The 24513-nt window shown below is 38.0% G+C and overlaps 1 protein-coding gene across 2 annotated transcripts; it reads right to left on the reverse strand.

The window, feature by feature from the left end:
• Positions 1 to 115: 115 nt before the first annotated feature.
• On the reverse strand, positions 116 to 24197 carry DDX42 (DEAD (Asp-Glu-Ala-Asp) box helicase 42). 2 transcript variants are annotated; one of them, XM_008579080.1, is made up of 16 exons: positions 24053 to 24197; positions 20286 to 20347; positions 18753 to 18789; positions 17777 to 17926; positions 14014 to 14118; positions 12129 to 12248; positions 10727 to 10903; positions 9998 to 10126; positions 9285 to 9384; positions 8669 to 8716; positions 8061 to 8158; positions 7028 to 7304; positions 6080 to 6306; positions 4324 to 4434; positions 3008 to 3109; positions 116 to 1739 (listed from the first exon to the last, which is right to left on the reverse strand). In XM_008579080.1, exons 1-16 carry the CDS (start codon positions 24065 to 24067, stop codon positions 1047 to 1049), a joined length of 2451 nt encoding a protein of 816 aa, XP_008577302.1. In that variant the 5' UTR covers positions 24068 to 24197; the 3' UTR covers positions 116 to 1046. The 2 variants fall into 2 exon arrangements, with proteins under 2 accessions (XP_008577302.1, XP_008577303.1); XM_008579081.1 differs by lacking the exons at positions 18753 to 18789; positions 20286 to 20347; positions 24053 to 24197 and having other exon boundaries at positions 14014 to 14145; positions 17777 to 17857.
• Positions 24198 to 24513: the final 316 nt, after the last annotated feature.

Consider the following 24513-nt stretch of genomic DNA (forward strand, 5'->3'; position numbering starts at 1 on the left):
TTTAATAAGCATTTCCCTACATATAAGCATTCACACTATGTGCTACACTGTTCTAAATCATAATTTAGTATGTACCAACTCATTGTGAAGTAAAAATGACAAACAATCCAACAAGTCCCAGTAGTAAAACATTTACTAGAGAGCAAGCAGAAAGGAATGCACATCTTAAAGAAACCTTCACAAAGTCACAAAATTTGAAGTTTGTATATTTCTTTTCCTTTTATAAACAAGATAGAACAAAAACCATCAAAATCATTTCAGCAAAAGACTTTTCTACCATTGGGGCAGGTTTAAAAAAAAAAAAAGAAATAGAAGACACTTTTAAAAGCTGTTGTTGGGTTTTTTGTTTTTTTAATTTTAAATTCAGCAACACCTCAAACCTGGAGCAATCCTGGAACCGTTTCCAGGATCTTTTCCCTTCAATCATAGTGGCTCTTGGGACTCTTCAAAGCCTGCATGTAGAAGGCTTTTTTCTACACATCTCACTGCTGGATACAAGCCACACTAGGGAACTTGAGTGTCAACTCTCACTTAGAATCATACACCTCCCTTTCTTTGCAAGTGTCCGGAACCACCAAATTACTTCCCAAACATCCCTAACAGCTCACTGGATTGGGTTTGCAGAAGCCAACTCCTAAAAAGACTGCCTGGCCACACAGCTAAGAAAAAGAATTTGACTTACAGATGTTTATAAGGTGACATTTTTAGTAAAAAATATAAGCTACATATAATATAAACCTAGAGTGAGTGTTGTGCCTGGTAAGGCCCTTTCTCCCAAAGTATCCTCAGCTTACCCTCATGACAACTCACCCAGAGCCAAAAGAAGCTTCCTAGCTCTCGCTGCTTCCAGGGACCAAAAAGCTTCCCAAGAAAACATCCGAAAAATCATTCAGATGAAGGGGTAATGTCTCCAAGCTCCAGCTCTCCACTAAGGGCAGGGGGTCCTTATACTCTGGACCCCAACCCAGCCCTGAGACACTTAGTTACCAAAATTTTTCTAAAAATAAAATTAAAGACAACTGATATCACACTTTAGCACATACCCTCTAACTGTCCCATCGACTTTTCTTGCGTTTGGGTGGCTCCGGGACAGCAAAGCCATCAGCTGTCTTATCTGTCTTGCTGTCCATCTTGTCCATCTTGTTGCTGTCCACCTTGGGGTCCATCTTGCTCTCACGATTACAGCCTTCTTTCCTGCTTTCCCCATTCCGACCATCGTTTGGACTCCGGCTCTCCCCATGCCGGCCTGCACTTCCTCCATGCCTGTTCTCCCCGTGCCGATGGCCATCAGTATGACGACTGCTGCTTTCTGGGTAGCGGTAACCATCTCCATGGCGACCACCATCTCCATGACGTGGGCTCTCACCATGCCGATTGCCACTCTCTCCATGACTATGACGGCTGCCACCCCGGTTCTCAGTATATCTCTCTCTTTTCCCATTGCCCCCCCCAATCCCTTCTCGGCTGTTATTTCCTGACGGTGTGTTGTTGACTCCCTGGGCTCCAGCAGAAGGGTAGGTCACTGGGGCACTGCTGATGTTCCCAGTACTGCCAAAGCCTGGGATGCCCTTGGCAGCACTGGTGATGGGGCTGTCAGGACTGTTATGGCCCTGTTGTGCTGAATTAGTTGGAACAGAATTCAAGCTCCCTGCACTAGTCCATCCACTTGCCCCAGCAGCAGAGCTTCCAGCCTTCTGATTGCTTAAGCTGGCTGCAACAAAGTGACTCTTATACTGTGACTGAAAGAGAAAGAGACACCAGGAATAGGTAAGAGCAAGTTCAAGGAACTCTGAGCATACAGGTTGAGCAACCCAAACCGAAAATCTGAAACACTTCAAATCCAAAACTTTTTGAGCACTGATACGATGCTTAATGGAAATGCTCATTGGAGCATTTCAGATTTTGGATTCTCAAATTTGAGATGCTCAGCTGGTAAACGTAATGCAAATACTCCAAAATCTGAAAAAATCCAAAATCCAAAACACTTATCCCAAGCATTTCTGATAAGAGATACTAAACCTGTATAAGGGTGGTAATCATAAAGTATACAGAACCTCTAACTACGCTCTCTTGGCATCGTGACTTTACTATCCTGATTGTCCACAGCACAGTCCCTTTTGTTTTTGTGCCATGATGGAAACCTCATGGATCTTTGTGGACAGATGAACCTCAATATACTGAAATTTACTTTTACAGCCTAATTGGCTAGAATAAAGTATCTATGTATATAGCAATTGAACATATTTATGGTCTGCAATCTAAATTCAAAAATCCAGAAAGTTCTGAAAACTAAAAAAAAAAAAACTTTTTGTAAAGATGGGCAGCAAAACGTCTTAAACTGATATAAGGCTATTTAGTTTCTGTCTATTCAGCTTAGTGTGATTATTAATACATTTTGTTTCAGAAGTGAATTTGATTATATACAGTATGGCTGCAGACACTGATGTTAATATATGGAATATGAATCACATTACCTTTCTTGAATATGAAAAACACATCCTGAATTCCTAAACAAGGGTTTCTGTGTCTATTAATCAAAAATGAAAAAATCTTGGGACCAAACTGAAACATCTAGTTAATGATGCCAGCTAGCTAACTGTAAGGGTAGTTGTGAAAGAAATATAGGTTCAAAGTTCACAGATAACAGCATCAAACTGTCTTAGCCCAAAAGATGGCAATTACTCAGCCAGATTACAAATGCCTCAACTCAAAGGTTGTTGAGACAGGATGAAACACAAATCCTGCTGCAGGACAATAGTCCTGGGCTCTGGATGTGACTGAAGTAGATGACCAGCACAAGGGGTCTCCCAAGCTCTACACTTACATCTCCAGGCAAGCTACTGTTAAGTTCATATTCAAAATCCAAGAAGTGAGAAGGCCCTGAATCTAGCATCAAGCCTACAAGCCCAAGCCTACAAGCCCAGCTACCACCTTCGAAGACTAGGCCCCTCATCATTGCCCAGGAGTTACTGTTGAAAGCTCTTTTAATGAAATGCTCATTGCAGACCTGGAAAGCTGCTTTCATTGCTGTCAGCCGATCTCCCATGGCTCCTGTGGAGGGTTTGTAGGCCTCATAATTGCTCATTACATTGTTGTTATTTCCTCGGTCCTAAAAAATAAACAAACACACCCATAATGATGGAAAGGTACAAAAGCTCACTGCCAAAGACTGGGCCTCATTATATTGAAAAATCTAAAGTGGAAGCTGCAATGGGAACTAAATATTTTTAGAAAATTACTTATGCTTTGTGAGAAAAGGTAGAGTAATGAAGAATCATTTAAAAATGCTTATGCGCCTCAACCCTATAATTCTATTTCTGGAAATTAACCCTAATAATCAGAAATGTAGTTAAATTATGTCCAAAGTTGATCATGTATTATTTACACACATACACAAACACATTCAACTAAGTAAAAGTTATGTTAAGGATAAAAACATCACCAGGATAGCATATTGTGACTGCTCAGGCTCTAAATCAAGACCAGTCTGAATATCGACTTCAACACTTAACAGCATGTAACCTTAGGCACCTCAGTTTTATTATCTGTACTTACATTGGGTTGTCATGAAGATTAATTAATATGTGTGACTGCTTGGAATAGCCCTGGCACAAATAAAGTGCTCAATTAGTATTAGCTGTCACTATCATCTGCATCATCATCACCATCACTGTAACGTGGAAACAGTATATTTATTTACCAAAGATGCTAAATTAACCACAATGCTCCAGAGAAAAGTATACCGGCAGCTTTCTTCCCCGACTTAGGAATCAAAGTGATAGAAAACAGGCAGTTAAGAAAGCCAGTGAGGGAGTGCTCTTGTCACCTGGTTTGTGAGAAAAACTAGCTCTCATCTCTGATGCAATCTCCTAGAGGGTATAGGAATCATTCCTGAGTTTAGTGACGAGACAAAGCTAGAGCTTACAGTAACCCTATGGCAATGTTTCCCTTGCAGCAGGCTTTTTAAAGCCAGTGTTGGAGGGCTTGTAAAAACAGACTGCAGGTCCCACTCCAGAGTTTCTGATTTACCAAGTTGGGGATAGGGGACTAGTTTGCATATGCTGCTGGTCCAGGGACCACAATTTGAGAACCACTGCTAATCTAATTTCCTGAATAAGCCTAGTCAGCCAAGTACACATTGATGCTTCCTGAATACAAAGTTAAGAACCAACACTGCATTGACTCAATCAATAGATTAAATACAAGCTGTCTTCTAGATGGGTTTTAAACTCACAGAGACTTTCTTAGGTAGACAGGAAATAGTCCTAACTTCATCCAGGACGTGGGACCAACCACAGGGGCACTACTATAGTCTGGACTCACCGTGTTCTCAGAGCCTAGGCCAGGCCGCTCCCTGTAACCTAGGCCTCCTCCACCAATGTTCAGCTTTTTGCCTTTACCTCCTTTGAAGCGGGATTTCCGAAACCAGGCATTCTGCATTGAACATAATAATTCAAGGTTAAGCCAGGGGAGGAAGAGAAGGTCAGAGGGAGACAAAGTCAAGAGGAAATTAAGTGGAAAATTATTTTTTACACCTCAAACAATCTATACATATTATTAGACAAAAAACTTTGGAACTTTATTGAAACAACACACTGTAACCCACAAATACATACAATTAAAATAAAATAAAAAATTTGGAGCTTAACTTTAAAGAAATGGTGGGTTCAGAAGTGAAGGGAAAAAGCTATGTGAAATGAGGCTTATTAGAATCCACTCCAGGGACAAACTCCCAGGAAGGACTGGTAGCCACACAACTGAATATTTTATTTACCCACAGAGCCTAAAGGTTTTCATTGAACTTGACCCCTGCCAGAAGATTCCTCACCAGATTTACTCACATTCTCTTAAGAATACAAACATTTCTGGGGAGGCTTAAAGCTTTATCTGACAATCACACATTACAGTCAAAGTAAAGTACAGATGTTCCTCCACTTGGAATTACAATAAACCCACTTAAGTTGAAAAAATCCTAATTCAAAAATGTATTTAATACATCTAACCTACCAAACATCATCGTTTAGTCTTGCTTATCTTAAATGAGCTCAGAACACTCACCTTAGCCTACAGTTGGGCAAAATCATCTAACACAAAGCCTATTTTATTAGTAGTGCAATGCTGAGTATCTCAAGTAATTTTTTGAATACAATACTGAAAGTGAAGAACAGAATGACCGTATGGGTACTCCAAGTATGGTTTCTACTGAATGCATATTGCTTTCACAATATCACAAAGTTGAAAAATCTTAAAACAAGCCATCACAGGATGCCTGTACTTGAGAGGTAGGGCAGGCTTGGAAAAAGTGCTGAGCACAGAAAGCCTGAGGGACACACAAATTTTATTTTAGGATTGGCTCTCTATGCCCAGGAAAGGGGAAGGGAACATTATTCCCCTCTCTCCTGCACTGCATGTCCTTTACTCCTGGGACCATACTATGTTACAATTAACAGCTGTGTGGGCTGACCTATGAATTTGACAAACACTTGACAATTCCTTACATCAGAACATGTTCTGAACCCATATGTAATTTGGGGACAACATGAATTAGAATGACTTAAGGTTTGATTTGGTAGAATGCCCCACTCAGTTTTGGACTGGAGTATACCTGGAATACGGCAATTTTGTGGTCAGAGGTCTGAGATCTCAGTCTGTAAGGAACAGTTAAGAGGCACTATACAATAGTTTTGTTTTTAAGATACCACACATTTTTAGCCTCCACAACAACTTTGTTTGGAAAAGAGAAGACTTTTTTTGGGGAACAGCAGTAGAGAGAAAAGCAGCCATCTTTGAGATTAAATTTATTCCTAAGTGTGCTATGGGGTAAGCAGGTAGAAATTACAGGGACAGATTTTAGCACAAAGGAGGGAATAGCTTTTCAACACCGATGTTGAAAAGAGAGGATAAGACAGACCAGATGAATTTTAATATACCACGATTCCAATCTGTACCTCGTAAACCCCACATAGCACCCCCCTACAACCACTTTCTTGTGAAGTTTCTGTTATCTGCCTCAAGCTTGCTCAAATATCTTACTTAGTTTTACAATCTGGAGCAATCTGAAGTGTGCCCAGCCCCTCACCTGCATTGCCAGATCTAGAAGTTCCTTGGAAACGTGTTGATTGGCTCCTTCCAAGTTACGCACAAGGTCACCAGCAAAATTGCTGTCCTTGGGGGTCAGTAAGGTATAGGCCACACCCTTCTCACCCGCTCTTCCAGTGCGGCCAATCCTGTGAGTATGGGTATCAATGTCTCGAGCCACATCATAGTTAATGACAGTCTTAATTGAAGGAATGTCCAGACCACGGGCTGAAATAAAAAGCAATTTATTCTTCATCTGGAGTCAAAAGATCAAAGTGACCAGAAAAGCTAGTGCTCCGAGAACCCACATTTCCCTTATCTAGGCAAAGTGCGTGGGTTTGGTGAGCTGAGATAAAGGCATGTTCAGTTCTGCTCTAGAGCAAATGTCACTACCAGATTCTATGAAGTTGGGCTATCTGGTATAAGGGACTTGCATCTTTTGCCATCAATAACCTCCCATGCCCTCTCTCATGTACCAGGAATATATATAAAAAAATAAAACTAGCATCAAATGTGTCTTGAAACTGAGAAGCTCTTTCCTTTCTGGGAGAAAATACTAGTTTTTGAGGGTAGCTATTAAAACTCGGCAGAACAAAGCTGAAAATCATACTCCAAAAAAATTTCTGATCTTGGGTGAAGTAAGTATGCCCAACTGAATGATCAACGTAAGCTATCTACTATATTCACACACACAGTAAGGGCACGCCTTTTTCCCCCAAGTGTTCTCTAGCTGCAGGGATTCTTTGATCAGAGAAAAACATCAAGTGAAAAGTGGTAGCCAGAAATCCAGGTTGTGATCACTGTGCTGAACTGCTGCTCCCTGTGGAGTGGCCAGGCAGGCCAGCAGAGTCTTTCAGTCAGCCTGTTCAGACATTACAGGTCTTACATAGTAAGACACAGCACCTTTACAGCATAGGGACCTAAGGTTATTGCAAAACTCATACTCTACCTGCAACATCTGTGGCCACCAGGACTGGGATGTCCTTTTTCTTAAAGTCTGAAATGACCTTGTTTCTCTCACTCTGATCCATGTCTCCATGGAGGAGCCCAAGATTATGACCCTCCTGCTTAAGGTTATTGGCTAGCTCTTCAGCATTGGCTTTTTTAGTAACAAACAGAAGAACACTCCCTGAAGAGGTAAACTCTACCAGACGCCGGGTAAGCCAGTTCCATTTACTAGGCCCAGAATGGAGAATTTCCACAATCTGTGTCACATCTTCATTTGCCTGAGAAGGAAGAAATGAAACATGATTGTGACATTGGTGCCAAAAGGAACTTGAATAAGGGAGAGCATTAAATTTTCTACCTGCCTCTAGAAGAAACTTGAACAATCCCTGTTCTCCTTGGGCATTCCTTCAGCAAGTGAAGAGTAACTCAAAGCTTACCTCTCCTCTCAAATCACCTTTCTCTCCATCTGCCCCTAGTGAGTACAAACACCCTAACTACATAGGAACTTTCTTTAAACAATAAACATGGCAAGCAACTTAAGGAATTCTCTAAGAAGCTTTAACTGAACTCCAAATCTCAATTCAGAGAACTTCTTCGCATAGGGCATTATGTATAGGTGAGAAATGAAACTTTAAATTTATTTTTGCCAGGCCTTTCATGTCACCTATTCCATCCTGTGCAGGCCTCCTCCCATGATCATTTAAACGTCACTTCCATCCTAACTCTCTGGTTAGTCTTCCAGGCAGTCCCTTCTGTTTCTTTAAAAGCTTTCTAAAAAATTTTAATTATGGAAATTTTTAAACATTCAAAAAAAAACTGCATCCACTCCCATGTACCTATGACCCAGTTTCAATAATTATTAACATTTTGCCAGTCTTATTTCATCTACAACTCTACTTGTATATTTTAAAGCAAATCTGAAACATGTTGCCTCATCTGTAAACATAATGACATTTTAATTTTTTATCTCGATGATGAGAAATTAATTCTATGTTTCCATAATATGAAAAATAAGCAGCCCTGCTGAGGGTTACCTCTCCAATATCTCCCTGCACCACTCGAATAGGGTCGATCAGGATGTCTCTGGCCAATTTCTCAATCTTTTTCCGAAAAGTTGCACTGAATAAGAGAGCTAAAAGGTAAAGTAAACTCTGTTAAAAAACCAGTATGACTTCTTCAATGAATACCCACTAAGCTCCCTTGACATTCAATATTCAAATTTTTTACATAAGCCCACCTAAACTGTAAGTTTAGTCTAAAAATTGATTCACAAAAGAAAAAAGACTTGCCCTTATTCTACTTTTATTACTACTAATAATATATGAGTTATTAGCATGGTTCAGAAAAAGGCTCCTGATTTCAAATCAGCAGATCTGTACTGTAAACTATCTCTACCCCCTGATATGACTGAATAAATTAAGGCAAATTATTTCATTTCTAAGCCTTGGTTTTATTATCTATAAAAATGAGTAGGTTGTATCTGATAATCTCTAAGGTCCTGTCCAGGTCAGATAAACTGTGATTATCTTCTCCTATGGTTCTCACCACCACGATCATACTTGATTCCATAACTATGACTGCTTACAAAATAAATAGGTGCTCTGAGTATAAATGTGATTTAATAAAGCTGCTTCATACATACTCTGTCTGTCAGGACGCACATGACTTGCTATGGATCGAACCTGGTACTCTGAAAGAAGTAGAACAGTAAAATTAATACTATAATCCTATAATACAGTTTGGGAGGCCTAGAAAAAGCCATTTTAGTAAAAATCTTCATAAAAAGTTTTAAGAATTAAGAAAATTTTGAAACTCCTAGCCATATCATTCAGTATGAAACTCTAAGAAACTTTCCCTCCATATAGTTGGGGCTGGGCCTGGCAGGGTTCCAATCAGTAACAACAGTTATTTAGAATTTTCACACAGCTGGGTAAGTCAAGAACAAGAAAGCAAAGGGCTTTGAATAATTTGACATTTACCTGTCCAAGAACACAGACCTTGACCTCCACAAAGGTATACGAATAAAAACAAAGAATAGAGAAAATATTGCCCATGTATACAAAGGCACATTCAAATTTCCTCGACCCAATCAAGCCTAACATAGTTAATGTCTTAGCTACTTCTCTACAGTCTAACTCTATAAAGGAGTATTTTTAGTTAGCTTCCCTCATAGTGAAAAAAAACCTGGAAATCTACAAAGATGGAAAAAACTGCTATCGTGAGGATGGGGACAAAAGAAACCGGTATTCAAGGCGTACCAAATCCCATGTCAAACATTCGATCTGCTTCATCAAACACAAGGTAAGAGACTCTTTGAAGATTGGTAGCTTTCTTCTTCACATGATCAATCAGTCGACCCTATGAGATCCACAAAATGAACAGTAAATATTATTAGAGGCATTTACAAGGACTTTCTAAAGTTGCACTCTTGGTAAAAGTGCTAATTCTCTAGTCTACAATTGTAATAGATATTGATCCCACAGCCTTGAACTTTATGCACTACATAGCCCAATAGAACTGAAATTTTGAAAACTCAATTAGATTCTTCCTTTACGTTAAAAGCAATTTAAATTCTGTGGGAAAGTAGCCAGATCATTTCTGTAAGGCATTCTACAATGACCTAATTTAAAGCATTATTAATGGGTTTTAATGTTTAGACTACACTCTTTTGGGCAGTTCTGATCATACTCTGAACATCTTTCTGATTCTTGGTAACCATGGAGCTATTTTCTAGGAGGGCATAAAAAAACTATCTGAAATAAAGGGAATTTGTAGCTACTAATGTGTACATCACAGACACTCTAAGTGGACTATTTCAGTGAACCAATCAAAATTAAACCAAATCCACAGACTGTCATTCATCAGGGTATTCTTAACCCTGAAACATTTTAGGGGGAATTCCCTCCAAAACTAACAATGTTTTCCACACAAAGTGAAGCTAAGAAGCCACATAAACACAAGATATACTTACTGGAGTACACACGACAATCTCTGCCCCTTCCTGAAGGGCCTTAGCCTGCTCCCACATGCTCCCTCCTCCATACACAGCCACTGATCGAAGATTATATGCTTTCCCAAACCGCTTACATTCTGCATGGATCTACAAAGATGTTAATAACATATTAAACTGTAACATTAACAAACATCTCTATCACAATCCAAAAAGGAATTCTGAAAAACAGAGTGTAATATCATAGAAAATAAAAATCTAGAACATACTTTAAAATCACAATTTTATCCATAAAGGTATAAATAAATAGTGGAGTACCATTATCACACCTCAACAGGCTATCTAAAATCTTGCCTTGATTATTCATTTTTTTCACTTCTTCTTCCTCATACTGTCACTGCCTTTCTACCAAGAAAAATGAATTCACCCTGGAGAAAAACACCATGAGCTTATTAATAAAACAAGTAAGTCCCATATCATAATACATATTTTTTCTTAAAACAGTAGTTTTTAGGGAAAAGTGTGTATTTGGTTACATAGAAAATATGTAACACACGATACTTTCGAAAAATTTCCTGGTAACACAACAATGTGAATATATCTAATGCTACTGACACACTTAAAAATGGTTAAGATGGTTAATTTTACCACAATTAAAAAAAAAAAGTTTCCTGGTCATTCTGCCCACTTGACTGACCAGTCCCTTGCTAGTCCACACATGGAAGGGGATATTCTATACAAAGTACATACCTGCTGGCAAAGCTCCCTAGTCGGACACACAATCACTGCAATTGGTCCATCACCTGGTTCCAATTCCTTCTGGTCCATTATATGGATCAACATGGGCCAGATAAAGGCTGCAGTTTTTCCACTGCCTGTTTTGGCTATACCAATCATGTCTCTACCACTTAATGCCACAGGCACACCCTAGAGAAAAAATAAAGTATATCCACTCTAAAATTTCAATTCTAAAGACAAACTAAGGAAATCCTGGGGAAGGACAAATGACTATTAGTGACATCCATTTCTTTTTTTCTTTTTAACAAATTTTAGTTTTTTTTTTTTTTTTTTTTTTTAAAGATGACCGGTAAGGGGATCTTAACCCTTGACCTGGTGTTGTCAGCACCACGCTCAGCCAGTGAGCTTTTTCTTTTTAACAAATTTTAGTTTTTTTTTTTTTTTTTTTTTTTAAAGATGACCGGTAAGGGGATCTTAACCCTTGACCTGGTGTTGTCAGCACCACGCTCACCCAGTGAGCGAACTGGCCATCCCTATATGGGATCCGAACCCGGGGCCTTGGTGTTATCAGCACCACATTCTCCCGAGTGAGCCACGGGCCGGCCCACAAATTTTAGTTTTAAAAGAGAAGTGATAAATCACAGCAAAACTGAGGAGAAGACACTCATTTCGAATGGAACAAAAATATCCTGGACTATGCACACTGGTATGAAATAGAAATATTTGACATTTTCAGAAATTTCTTGATCTATAGGAAATAACGTTCTCTTCATGTGGATCAGACACCGTTTACAGAATATGAATGACTTTCCTTTGCTTGAAATACAGAAAAAATTGCAATCTAAAATGGAAGTGGTTACTAAAATTTTAAAAAGTTTCTCCCCTTGAAAAGGTAGACTATCTCATTCATATACAAAAAATTCTCATTTTCTGTATAGGAATAAATAAATTCTGTATATGAATGGGAAACAGAAGCTATTCCTTTAATAGATGAGAATTTTCAGGTCATGAACAAAGGAATTCTAGTCGTTGATAGTGCTAAATTTGTCCACACACGAATCTTTTTTGTTAGGTTTGCCTAATAAATTATTTTCTTCACATCATACTTTCAAGGCATTTATCAGACGTGAAAGAACCACTTCCTAGCTACGTAGCATCTTCTTAGAGTGATTAATTCACATTTGCACTTTAATTTTTAAAACTTTCAAAAATACTCTTGGATTTTTCCTATGTCTTTTTATTTCCTTAATTAAAGCAAAAGTTGAAGAGTAAGACACAGGAAAAATATTTGGACATCTTCTATCCAATGTCAATATAGTTCTACACTAAACTGCTGCTTTGACTTATTTGTAAACCTCGATACATTTATGGAACATCATTCTACTTCATTTTTCTTTCACTGTGTTTTACTTACCTGGCACTGTATTGGAGTGGGCTGTGTGTACTCGGATTTCCGAATCTGGTGCATAAGCTGTTCGTCAAACCCAAAATGAGCAAAACTACTTCCTGGTCTAGGAGGTGCTGCGCCAGAGACCTAGTGGTAGAGACAACTCCCAGGAATGACTTGTGCTTCAACATAAACAGCATTTGAACTTCAAAAATACTTACCTGAATCTAGCATTTTAGCTTGAGGATGAAGAAATGAAAATGTAAGTCTATAGCCAAAAGTATACACTAAAAAGGCAAAACTTCAAATAAGATATATACCTCATATAAAAAAGTCTATGATAGCTACTTCTGAGATAAGTCTGTCATATGATTTTAAATGATAGCTAAAAATCTCTTAAATCAAAATTAACTTTTTTATAAAACACTTTAAAACAAAGAAATTAGAAAAGTCATTAATGTTCTTTTTGCCATTTTGCATAAATATTAACCAGATGATAGAAAAAAATAAAACTTCTCTTGAAATAAAAATGAAAACTGCAAATGAGCTCCAAATAAGACAAGTCTATACCCAATGGTGACAAAAGACATAATCTAACACCTCCATTTTCAGTTATGCTTGAAGAGTTAATGTCTCAGTGTTGGTCCATCAACTTGTCTTGTCAAACACTGTTCCAATGGTACTCACATGAAGAACGGGGCTTATAACCTCCATTTGGTCTAGAACAGTGGTAACCTTTCAATGTTTCTCTAGTGATGCTCACATTTCCAATCAGGATTTCACTCAAAAGTTTTTGGCTTTTTGGGGGTGGAGGTGTGGGGGAGTGGGTGGTGGGAGATAGGTAACCTCTTGGAAAACAGACAAGTACAAACACACACATACATATCTCTCTTGGAAAACAGGAGTTCAAACATCAAGTAGCAACTGGTAAGGCAGACAGAGGCCAGAAAGTTGTTCACACCAGAGTAGATACCAGCATACGTACTCTGTTTGATCACTTAACTAACACCTAGCAGCATCCTAAACAACGTGGTCAACGTGGAACCCAAAACTTTTTGTTGGGCAATTTAACCTATTATTGTGAAATTAGTGCATGCATATATATATATATATATATATATTTTTTTTTTTTTTTTTAAAGATGATATAGGTAAGGGGATCTTAACCCTTGATTTGGTGTTGTCAGCACCACGCTCACCCAGTGAGCTAACTGGCCATCCCTATATAGGGATCCGAACCTGGGGCCTTGGTGTTATCAGCACCGCACTCTCCCGAGTGAGCCACGGGCCGGCCCTATGCATGCATATTTTTAAAAGGTGTTAATTTCTCCTAATTTTTTTGAAAAAAGTATATGTATATAACTTGAGAAGCAAGTGTACCTTAATTTCTAAATATTCTAAGACTTGATATGTTGTTCACATCTATTGATCCTGTTTGTTCACATCTATTGATCCTGTTTCCTCTTCTTGAAGATGGGGTTTCCTATTGTTCATCACTAACCCACTCAGCACAAAACATTCAAAACTGACCGAACACAAGTAAGAAAAAATGATCCTATCCTAAAATATCATCTGGAGGACTAAAACAATTAAATCAAGACACATGAGGTAGAGATGGCAGCAGCAGCTCAGGGGGGACAGGGCGGGGGGGGGGGAGACACATGAGCCAAAGGAATATAATTACCCTAGCAGAAAAGGTTTTTTTTTTTTTTTTTGTTTTTTTTTTTCGTGTCCAGCAACGGATCGCAATCCTCAGTGTCGCGCCCGTACCGGACCGGGACCGGCAAGGGATCGCAACCCTCGGTGTTGCTTCTAGCAGATAAGGTTAATTCAAGGTTACCAGATAAGCAATAATACTAAACCTGGACTAATTAACATTAATACAAGAACTTTTTGCTTAATGATTGTCTTACCCGAAGATTGAGCTTATGCCGGAGATCTATTAACTGTTGTGGAGTGAGGTTGGTTATCTCTTCATGTTCGTTGTAAAAATTTTTTTCAAAAGGTGGGTAGTCAATCTGCAGGTCCAATTATTCAAAGTTAGTCTAGAATTCAAGAGTCAATCCTGTAAGTTTGATTTTAACACAAAATAACCTTTTACAAATATTACACAAGTAAAGCCAATCCAACTAGGCAGAACAAAGGAATCCATTTATTCTTGACATACATCCCCAAAAGTATAACCAATACCCTTTCCTATTACTACTGTCAATATAAACACCAACCAATTTCCTAAAGAAACTCTTAAGGACAACTCAGATTTGAACAACCTTGAAGTACACTAAGAAATCTCTATAATGCTGACAATCTTCAAGGACAGAGAAGATATTTTAGTCTATAACATCTAAGTATGTTTTGGATTAAGCTGGTCATCTAGTTCTAGGCATTTAAAAACATTTCTAATATTTCCTTTGGAGATGGTTCTGCCTTTAGAGGGGGTTCTATTCTTTTTAAAAACATGGAACTGCTTATATAACTTAAAAAATGTATAGCCAAAAAAAATCCAGAATAGTCAAATATATGGAGACAGGAAGTAGTTAAGTGGTTGCTTGGGGCTGAGGGGAAGAAAGGTGGAAGAGGAGAGGATGAAGGGCAGGGAGAGGATGAAAGGCGGGGAGAGAAACTCAGATTGACTGTTAATGATTATAGAGTTTCTTTCTTGGGTGATAAAAATGCTCTAAAACTCATTGTGGTGACAGCTGCATAACTCTGTGAACATACTAAACACCATTGGATCATATACTTTAAAAGGGTGAACTGTATGACATGCAAATTTTATCTCAATAAAGCTGTTTTTTAAAAAATGTATGGCCAAGCATGTCCAATTCCAAAGAGAGCAGTCAACTTCTGCTACTCTTTACAGTTTACTGTACTAAGGATATAAAATATAAACATCACCACATGTACATAAAGATGGCTAAATGATTCTTGTTTTGACATCATGAAATGTCCATAATTTTTTAAGGAGAATTTAAGCCTTCTACAGTTGGACAAAAAGTTCAATAATTCTGGATACATCCAAAAAAAATTTGGTGACAGGAGTGGCACTGTTTCACATTTTAGCAAATCTTTTTAATGTCTAACTTAAAAGAAAATAGCTCCTATTGAATTCAGATTATTGTGATAGGTTGTTTTAATTTAAGCTCATGAAGAAAATCTGGCCTCACAAAGATATGTAATTGGAAAAGGGAAGAGAGTGTTTTAATAGCCTTTTCAAATACTTGCAGATATTTATTCTTAATTTTTTTTGCTTGCTTGTCTTTGTATGGGGCACCAAACCCTTGACCTTGGTGTTACAAAGTGGCATCCTAACCAACTGAGCTAACTGGTCAGCCCAAGACAGGCATTTTTTTTTTGGTGACTGACCTGTATGAGGATCTGAACCTTTGACCGTGGTGTTATAATACCATGCTCTAACCAACTGAGCTAATTGGCTACCCTTATTCTTTTTTGATGTCACACTAAAACTTGACAAGCAGTCATTTCCTAAAGATTATTTTCATCGTGTAATCTGAAACCACATCACTGAACTTTTTTTCACTCCATTACATTATAATCCATTGATCTATCAAACACACACGCACGCAATTTTTTTTTGGCAGCTGGTCAGTATGGGGATCCAAACTTGTGACCCTGATGTTATAAGGCTCTAACCAACTGAGCTAACTGGCCACCCCTATCATGTATTTTGAATGGAGCTTTTACTCATGACTGATTTTGTAATGTCATGCATTGGCCATTTGTAAAATATTGGTTCACTGAGGTAGTACACAGATCAACCAAATGCTGACACATTAAAAAAAAAAATCAGTTGATATTAATATCACACATTTTTAAAAAAAAAATCCGTTGATATTAATATCACCATCAATTTTATCACAATGGTCTTCAAGCACTGGAAAGCTGTTAAGCTTGCTATGGTGGATTTGGAAGTTTTCCAAATTCTAATTTTTGTTTGAAAGTTTGAATTTCTATAATTGGTAATAAACACTTTCAATTGTTTTCCTTGAAGTGTCATTCATTTTCTCAAGTGAAAATGGTGTTGCATGAAAAAAAAGCTAGTTCAGCTTACAACTCAAACATGTTTTCTTGAGACATCTATCATATTTTGGTATGCAACAGAAATTCTTTATGTGTACTTTCCATTTTGTTACACAGAATAAAAAGACACGTAACTCAAGGATCAAGATTTAATAAGTAATAATTTTATAGTTTCGTAAGTGCTTTCTTAAGGAAAACTGGCTTTTTTTCCCCCCTAAACTGCAATGTTCTGGCAGGGAAGACTATACTGACTATGCAAACAGCTTGGTGCCACTGAATTAATTCATACTAAGGCATCAGGAGTTTTGCCAACCATTGCTCTTACACCATCAATGAAAATGATGATGCTTGAAAAAGGCAAATAGTCTTAACATTATTATGAAAATTCTTTTGATTTTTTAGCCTCCCCAAAAGAATTCCTCCAAGAGTCCTTGGACTACACTTTGAGAAACACTGCACTAGATCTAGAATCACTAAGGTATACAAGATGTAGCCTGATATTTATCCTGGATGAAATATTGATATTTTTTCAAGTGAGTGTACTAATGTCCTCCTTTCCTTTCCCTCACTTAAGGAATCTATAATTCCTGGCTCCAATTTTTTTTTTGTCCTTTTTGAGACTGGCCGCACCGCACTCAGCCAGTGAGTGCACTGGCCATCCCTATATAGGATCCGAACCAGCGGCGGGAGCGCTGCTGCACTCCCAGCACCACACTCTCCCGAGTGCGCCATGGGCTCGACCCCCTGGCTCTAATTTGAAGAAACAGCCTCTCATCTGCCCCAGATCTGGGAGCAATAGCAAAGATTTACAGCAATTAAAAAACAAATGCAGGCACTGGCTGGTTAGCTCAGTTGGTTAGAGGACAGCCTCCTACTACCAAGGTCATAAGTTTGCATCCTCCTACCGGCCATCCGCCCCCTCAAAAAAAAAAAAAAAAAAAAAAAATGCAGGGCTGGTCAGAGCACTGTGTTATGACACCAAGTTCAAGGCTTCCAATCCCCGTATTAGTCAGCTGCAAAACAAACAAACAAATACACAAAACCTCAAAAAACAAATGCAGAACCAACAGACCATTTTGAAAGGAAGATCCGGGGCCGGCCCGGTGGCGCACTGGATAGTGCGCCGCTTGGGAAGTGCGGCGGCGCTCCCGCCCGAGGGTTCGGATCCCACATACAGACTGGTTCCTGCTCACTGACTGAGCGAGGCGCGGGAGCAGCGCCGAGGGTTGCAATCCCGTTGCCGGTCCCCGGTCCAGTACGGGGCCAACACTGAGGGTTGCGATCCGTTGCCGGACGCGGAAAAAAAGACAAAAAGACAAAAAGAAAAAAAAAAAAAAAGAAAGGAAGATCCTAAGTGTTGGTTCTGGAAAACAAGTATAACTGCTTGAAAAAAATTCTTAAGATTCTAAAATCGAATGTGACCAAGTGATTTAGCTACATTTTTCAACAACAACATAGGCTGTGAAGTTTCATGGAATTTCTGACTCAACCACTTAGCACAGATGACAAGATCCCAAAGCACAAATATTCTCATGACATTAAAAGTACTCAGATAATGGGAAAACCTAAATATTAAAGCTGAAGAAAACTGTATCAGCTTGAAACAAAAATCAAATTCAGCAAGGAATACCATACCTCTGAATGATCAATGGGAGGAAGAGGATCAATGATTTTTTTGGAAGGTGCAATCGGATTTCCATCACTGTCATATTCCAGATTGTCTTCCTCCTCCTCCTGAACCACACCAGCAGTTGGGTTTTCTGCCATGTATCGAAAATAAGCTTCCTGCAGGAAAGCACAAGAACATAATCACACACAAATACAATTGAGTGTTTCTGCTCCTGTAATTAGTGCACACAGTATACCAGATGACTGACAGTTTAAATACCTACCAAGAAGGGCAAGACTTTTACTAGCAATGATTCCTTTAACAATAGCAGGATTGAAAAGGACAATCAGAAGAAATGAATGAGGCAGTTAGTACTATAAAATGATTTAACTTAGAGGACTCACAAATCTGTCTGTTCCACAGCCTTCTTGGGGTGGGCTGTCTACCTATCCTGCCCAGAACTGTAGAACACATGCTGTGGCTTTATCAATCTGATTAGAAAGTTCACAAACCTGGAAACAGCTACTGCTCACTCTGGTTCTTACCATCCCACAACTGAACAATGGAAAAGAAAACAAAACAAAACACTAATGCTAATGGACAGTCATTAATGCTCCATCTTGAAATATAAGAATCACAAACAGAACTCTTAGAGAGGTAGAGGTTAGCTATTGCTAAAAGTCAACAACAGATCCCACACTACTCTACCACTTGATAAGAATAAACATTAATTTTGGATTTAACTTAAAAAAGCAAGCTGAATAAAGCTCATATTTGTTTTTGATGTCATAGTTGATCAAAAGTTCCGTCTTCAACATGGGTGAAAGCCATGTGAATCTTTATATTGCCAATTGGTCACACAGGTAGAAACAGAGCAAGTCAAATGACATTCCCAGCTGAATGTCAGGAATGGCCATTTCAGTGAAGGCAAGCTCTAGCTTGTCCTTAGTACAGACTTTGTGGGGTAAAAATAAAAGATAGAAATACTGCATAGGAACTCACTTGGTCATCTTCCTCTTCAATGTCATCTCGAATACCCCTGGAAAAACAAGCGGAGAAACAAACTTCCCTGCAAATGTTCCACATACCCAGCTCCATACTTACAGCAGATTAGTGTTGAATTCCACACAGCACTGGAACTCTCAACACTAATAATAACAAAGCAGCAATAAGCACACTGTAAACTATCCACCCATCATGTATGTGTGGTTTCACTCTATTAGCTGCAGTTTGCATATCTTTTATTTCAGTGAGGGGGCTGGCTGGTACAGGGAATCAAATCCTCAACCTTGGTGTTACAACACTGTGCTTTAACCAACTGAGCTAAGTCCAGCCCCTGCATTTCTTTTAAATGGGATGATATGGTATCCTTAGGAACATCAATTACTAACAAGGATATAAGTAGTAAAAACTTTCTGAAGATAGATGTCAAAGGATCCTAGCCTTGTCGATCCATACAAATAAACACAAAGTAACTGTGAAAAACATTTCATATGAATAAGAAAAACAATTCCTGCATTTGGTATAGAATAGGAAGAATGTCACAATTTTCTAATTGTCCCCCAGAATTTCTAGCTCTAGAGCAGTTCACATGGGGAAGGGGACCTGTCACTTGCTGCATCTCTCAGGAGCTATATAAGGTATGGTTGCTTAGTTCCCAAAACCATCTCTTCTTAATCAGACTACCTAACTAGAGCACTTGCTATTTCTAAGGCAATTACAGCAAGCAACACCACCAGTGTAGGGCAGCTGGAAGAGGATACAAAATACGGTAAGCACCAGGGAGGGCTGAACCTCCCTATGGCACAAGAACGTTGGGAAGGACCTGAAGCACTGATTGCCAAGCAGAGGGAGAAAAAAGTACAACTATGCCTGGTAGAAAAAACTTTAGGAGTATACTCAGCAACAGAAAGAGGAGACTTCTCTTTCCCAGAAAATAAAGTACTTCAAGTTCTGACTATGGTTGCTAAAGCATGATGTCTCAACTTAAATAAAATTAGATTTTATTACTAACAATATAGTTTTTATGATATAATTACCATTACTTCTCATAATCAACCGTATAGGCATTAACCTATTTTATATTAATTATGGGACAAAACCCAGAACAATGAACCCAAACTTTAGTAATTATACTCCTCTATCCCCTATTGTAATTCATTACTCGTGTTTACTAAGCAACTATTTATAGTCGAAGACCAAATACTATTCTACCAAACATAATGCTTTTTTATTTTTGATGGGGGCAGCTGGCTGGTAAGGAGATCCGGACTCTCAACTGTGGTGTTAACTCCATGCTCTAAAGAACTGAGCAAACTGGCCAGCTAAAAAATGCTTTTTAATTACTGCAAATGCAATAATTTTAAAACTTTAGCCATCTCTATTACCTATAGAAATATTCAATACAGAGATAACTTCAAGTAAAGACATCTGTGCACTTTAATTTTTTTTCTTCTATAAGCTTTGGGGGCACAGGCTTTGCAATACTTTAGCAATTTTCATGTAACCTTTGTGAGGAAGAAGAAAACAACTTACTTTACGTTTTTTCTTTCCTTGTCCTTTTCTTCCAGCCTCTTCATGTCTCTAGCTGCCTGATCCTAATGAAACAAAAGGCTGTATAGAATCACATCAACTAAAAACATCAAAAGGGAAATTTCTTTACAAAGAATTTTCAGATTGGAAAAAGTACCACCATTGCTTTAGCTATGTGTTTTGACAAATGCATTTTGATGCAATTTCCACCAATTTGATTTTGCATTTGACAACTATTTTTCAAAGAGAAATACCCAAAATGCTCTAAAAACTTGACTATACACGGATTGCATGATTTTAATCTGTAATATATGCCATGCCTGAAAAAATTAGCAAAAATGCTTGACTCACAAATATATAACCTTTGGTCACTTTTTTTTTTAAGTTAATGATTTAATTATGACTATAAAGGGCCTTAAATTCAGACATATCAGGCTTTCTCAAAGTGTGGCTTAAGACCATTTACATCAGATTACCAGTGGCACTGGTAGTAAATACAGATTTCTGGATCTGACTCTGGAACCATGGTTCACAACCTGGGACAATTTTGCCTCTAGGCAACATTTGGCAGTTTCTGGGGATATTTCTAATTGTCACAAGGGAGAGGATGTGGGGATAGCAGATAGGCACGCTGATGGTGAATGTGTATAACTTTTAAATTTTCAACAGGCAATTCTTATACACAGCAAACTGACAGTCACTGATCTAAATTAATCTTTCAATTTATACATTTGAAAATCAAGGTCAGAAGAATTAGGTGATTCTTCCTAAAGTTATACATATTCCGCACAACTGTTTTTCATTATAAAGCAATATGAGTATTTCTGGCTACCTTTGATTTTTAAAAATGCCACTATGTATACGATAGTATGGTAAAGAGTTCTAGCAAATCAAATGTTCCCAATAAAGAGGAATTATTTTAAAAAGAAATATTACACAGAAACTGCTTTTCAAAGGATTGAGCCAGATAGAAGACATACTCGAGACTTACAAATTAAAGATGACATAAGCAATGGAATATAAGAGGTCACAAACACTTGTAGAACATTTTTTTTTTAAGCCTACATAAATCTTTTTTTGGAACACTGGCTAAAAACAAATCTTCACCTAGTTCAAGCACTAGAAAAGTTTACACTTTCTAGAAAAGTTGACATCTGAGATCAAGAATTAATGCAAACACTTAGGCAACCACACTCTCTCTAAGATCAGACAATAACCAGTTTCTATGTCCTAAAATATGCAGAACCTCTTTCGATACTACACCAAAAAGATACCCAGAAGAATGACACTGTATCAAAAAGATTTAACCTCCAAATGACTTCAAATACTGAATGCCAAGCAAGAGAATCTGCGCCACTCTCAGGTACTCTCACTCAAAAAGAGCTATGCCAGCTTGCACTATCATAAATTAAATCTACATTTAAATCTAGAAAATCTAGAGCTGATTTTTCTTCTAATTCATTACCAGGGATCTCAAGAAATGAGACCAGATTCTCTGGGAAACATCCTTTTGGGAAATGACCATATCTCGAGACGATGAAAAAAAAAAAAAAAATGACGTGTACAAGACATCTAAAACACGACAAATTATTTACTGCCTTTACTTCTAGAGTAAATCATTTCAACTATTTACTAATACCTACTATGTTGCAAGGCACATGTATGTCCTGAATAGTTTAGTTAAGTGGCAAAAATACAGTGCTACAAGAACTCAAATAAGGAATGATACAGCATGAAGAACATGGGGTTTGGAGGTGAATTCTGGGTCTGCCATCTATTAAATGCATACCCTTCAGCAAGTAACTTGTTATAAATCAAAGGTAGGAAACTCAAATACCTAATGGATGCCAAGCTGGTAATAAATAAATGAAGGAAGCTAGTATAAGAAAAGTTGTATTTTTTTGACACAGACATGCTTTGCTTACACATAGTAAGTAGGCATATTCTTCTGAAGAAGAATGCTCTAATTTTTCTTGTAACACCCTTTTATTTTCTGATATTTGTTAGAGACCCAAGTTCAGAAAAATATTTTTCCACCATATGAAATTAGAATGAAAGCACAATGATAAATGGTTCTAATGGTGGCCTCAATGTCAAGACAACAGGGACTGACGGAACTAGTGAAGAAAAAACATGCCTCTGAAGGGGGGGAGCAAATGGAAGAAGTTAAAGCCAACGTGACTGTGTGAATACTGGTGTTATTAATAGAAATAAGACAAGAAAATGACCCAGTTGAGAAAGAAAAGATGATGAATCCGGTTTAATGTGCCAGTGGCACACATCCATGTAAAAAAGTCCAACGTGGGCTGGCCCGGTGGCGCACTGCTACAGTGCGCTGCTTGGGAGCGCGGCGGCGCTCCCGCCGAGGGTTCGGATCCCACATACAGACCGGTTCCCGCTCACTGGCTGAGTGAGGTGCGGGCGCAGCGCCGAGGGTTGCGATCCCATTGCCGGTCCCGGTCCGTTACAGGCGCGACACTGAGGGTTGCGATCCGTTGACGGACACGAAAAAAGACAAAAAAAAGGAAAAAAAAAAGTCCAACATGCTCTTTCAGCACAGCTGAAACCAAAGAGAAAATATGAGACTAAAGACATGAATGATGCACACAAAAGTTAAACTTTAAAAGTGGGTGAGGTCACTAAGGAAAGTACAAAGAGTGGCAAATCAATATAGGTTAACTGTACTTGAGAAATTGGAACCTTTGTACTTGAGAAATTGGAAGAGGATCACAAGAAGAATGACAGACAACAGTCTGATGAATATTTAATATTTGTGGTGCAATAATGATATGATGGTTATGTTTTTCAGAGTTCTCTTATAGAGATACAGAACACTGAGGGATGAAATTCTATATCTGGGATTTACTTTAAAATAATCCAAAAAAGAATTAGAGGTGGGAAGTATTAGATAACACAAGACTGACCAAAAGCTATTAATTGATAAAGCTGGGTGAAGAGTACACAAGAATTCATTTATTATTCTACTCTGTATGTGCTTTAAATTTTCTGTAATGAAAAGTAAATAAGTAAGTAAATAGAAACAAGAGTCAGAGAGATGGGAGAAAAAGGAAAAAAATGCAGAAATCACAAAAGCCTATTGAGAAGAGTTTCAAGAAGGAGGGGGTCATGAGTTTTAATTTCTACAAGGAGGTCATGGATGTTATTGATAATGTTGATAATAAATAACATTTAAAACTACAAAATACAGAATTCATAATTTTAGCAAGTTCCTTAACTGCCTTACATAAATATGTACTTAATAAAATGCTAGATTGAATGTAATAATGTTCATTCATTTTAGAATATATTAAGATTATTAAAATAAAACACACACACACACACATAATAAGCTACTATGTTCAAAGTTTACAGTGCAAATTTCTAGCCACCAATCAATTCTGAAAATACTAAAGGACAAGTAGAAATAGATTTAAGCAACTGTACAGTATGAGAATAAAATTCCTTTAAAAAAAAATGGACTAGAAAAATTCTGAATAAGGTTTGAAGTACTAAGTTAACCTGATCTATTTTCTTGTTCCTGAATTTTTTTTTTTTTTCTTTTTGTCTTTTTCTTACTGACCAGTAACGGGATTGCAACCCTCGGTGTTGCGCCCGCACCACTCAGCCAGTGATCGGGAACCGGTCTCCACATGGGATCCGAACCCTCGGCGGGAGCGCCACCGCGCTCCTAAGCAGCGCACTCTCCAGTGCGCCACTGGGCCGGCCCCTGAATATTTTTTTAATGAAACAAAGAGTTGCATGATACTTGCCTCCACTTCAGCCATAAATGCTTCCAAGGGATCATCATCACTGTCAGAATCCACTGGCTTGGAATGAAATTGCTGGCGGGTTGGTGAGTTTTCAGCAGGAATGTAAGGTAAATCAACATTGCTAGAGTCTTCTTCCTCATCTTCAAAATACCTGAAAATTAAGATGCAGATTGGTGAAGTGAATATTTAGTTTGGGGTTAGAAGTTTTTATTATAGAATATCTTACTATTAAGAGATTTATCCTATACAGGTCAAATTAGAGACCTCTAAGGCTCTGGCTAAGGACCTAATTATTAAGTATTATTTAATATATACAAAATTCTAAATGCTGCAAAAAACCAGTCACAACAGATTCTCGATTTCAATAGTGTCTGTTCAAATCACATTCCCAGTTTTGTTAAAAGGGATGAGTTTTCAGTACAAATTTAGTATGTTATTGTTGAATAGATATAGCAAATATT

The sequence above is a fragment of the Galeopterus variegatus genome, unplaced genomic scaffold (assembly GCF_000696425.1).
Source record: "Galeopterus variegatus unplaced genomic scaffold, G_variegatus-3.0.2 Scaffold1805, whole genome shotgun sequence".
NCBI classification, from domain to species: Eukaryota; Metazoa; Chordata; class Mammalia; order Dermoptera; family Cynocephalidae; genus Galeopterus; species Galeopterus variegatus.

What these genes read in the sequence shown, in the direction of transcription:
- DDX42 (XM_008579080.1), bottom strand. An exon ending in AAGGAAAGAAAAAACGTAAA is followed by an intron (nt 18,790 to 20,285) that starts GTAAGTTGTTTT and finishes TTGTTTTTCCAG; the next exon opens with GGGTATTCGAGATGACATTG. An exon ending in CTAGGGAGCTTTGCCAGCAG is followed by an intron (nt 10,127 to 10,726) that starts GTATGTACTTTG and finishes ACATCTTTGTAG; the next exon opens with ATCCATGCAGAATGTAAGCG.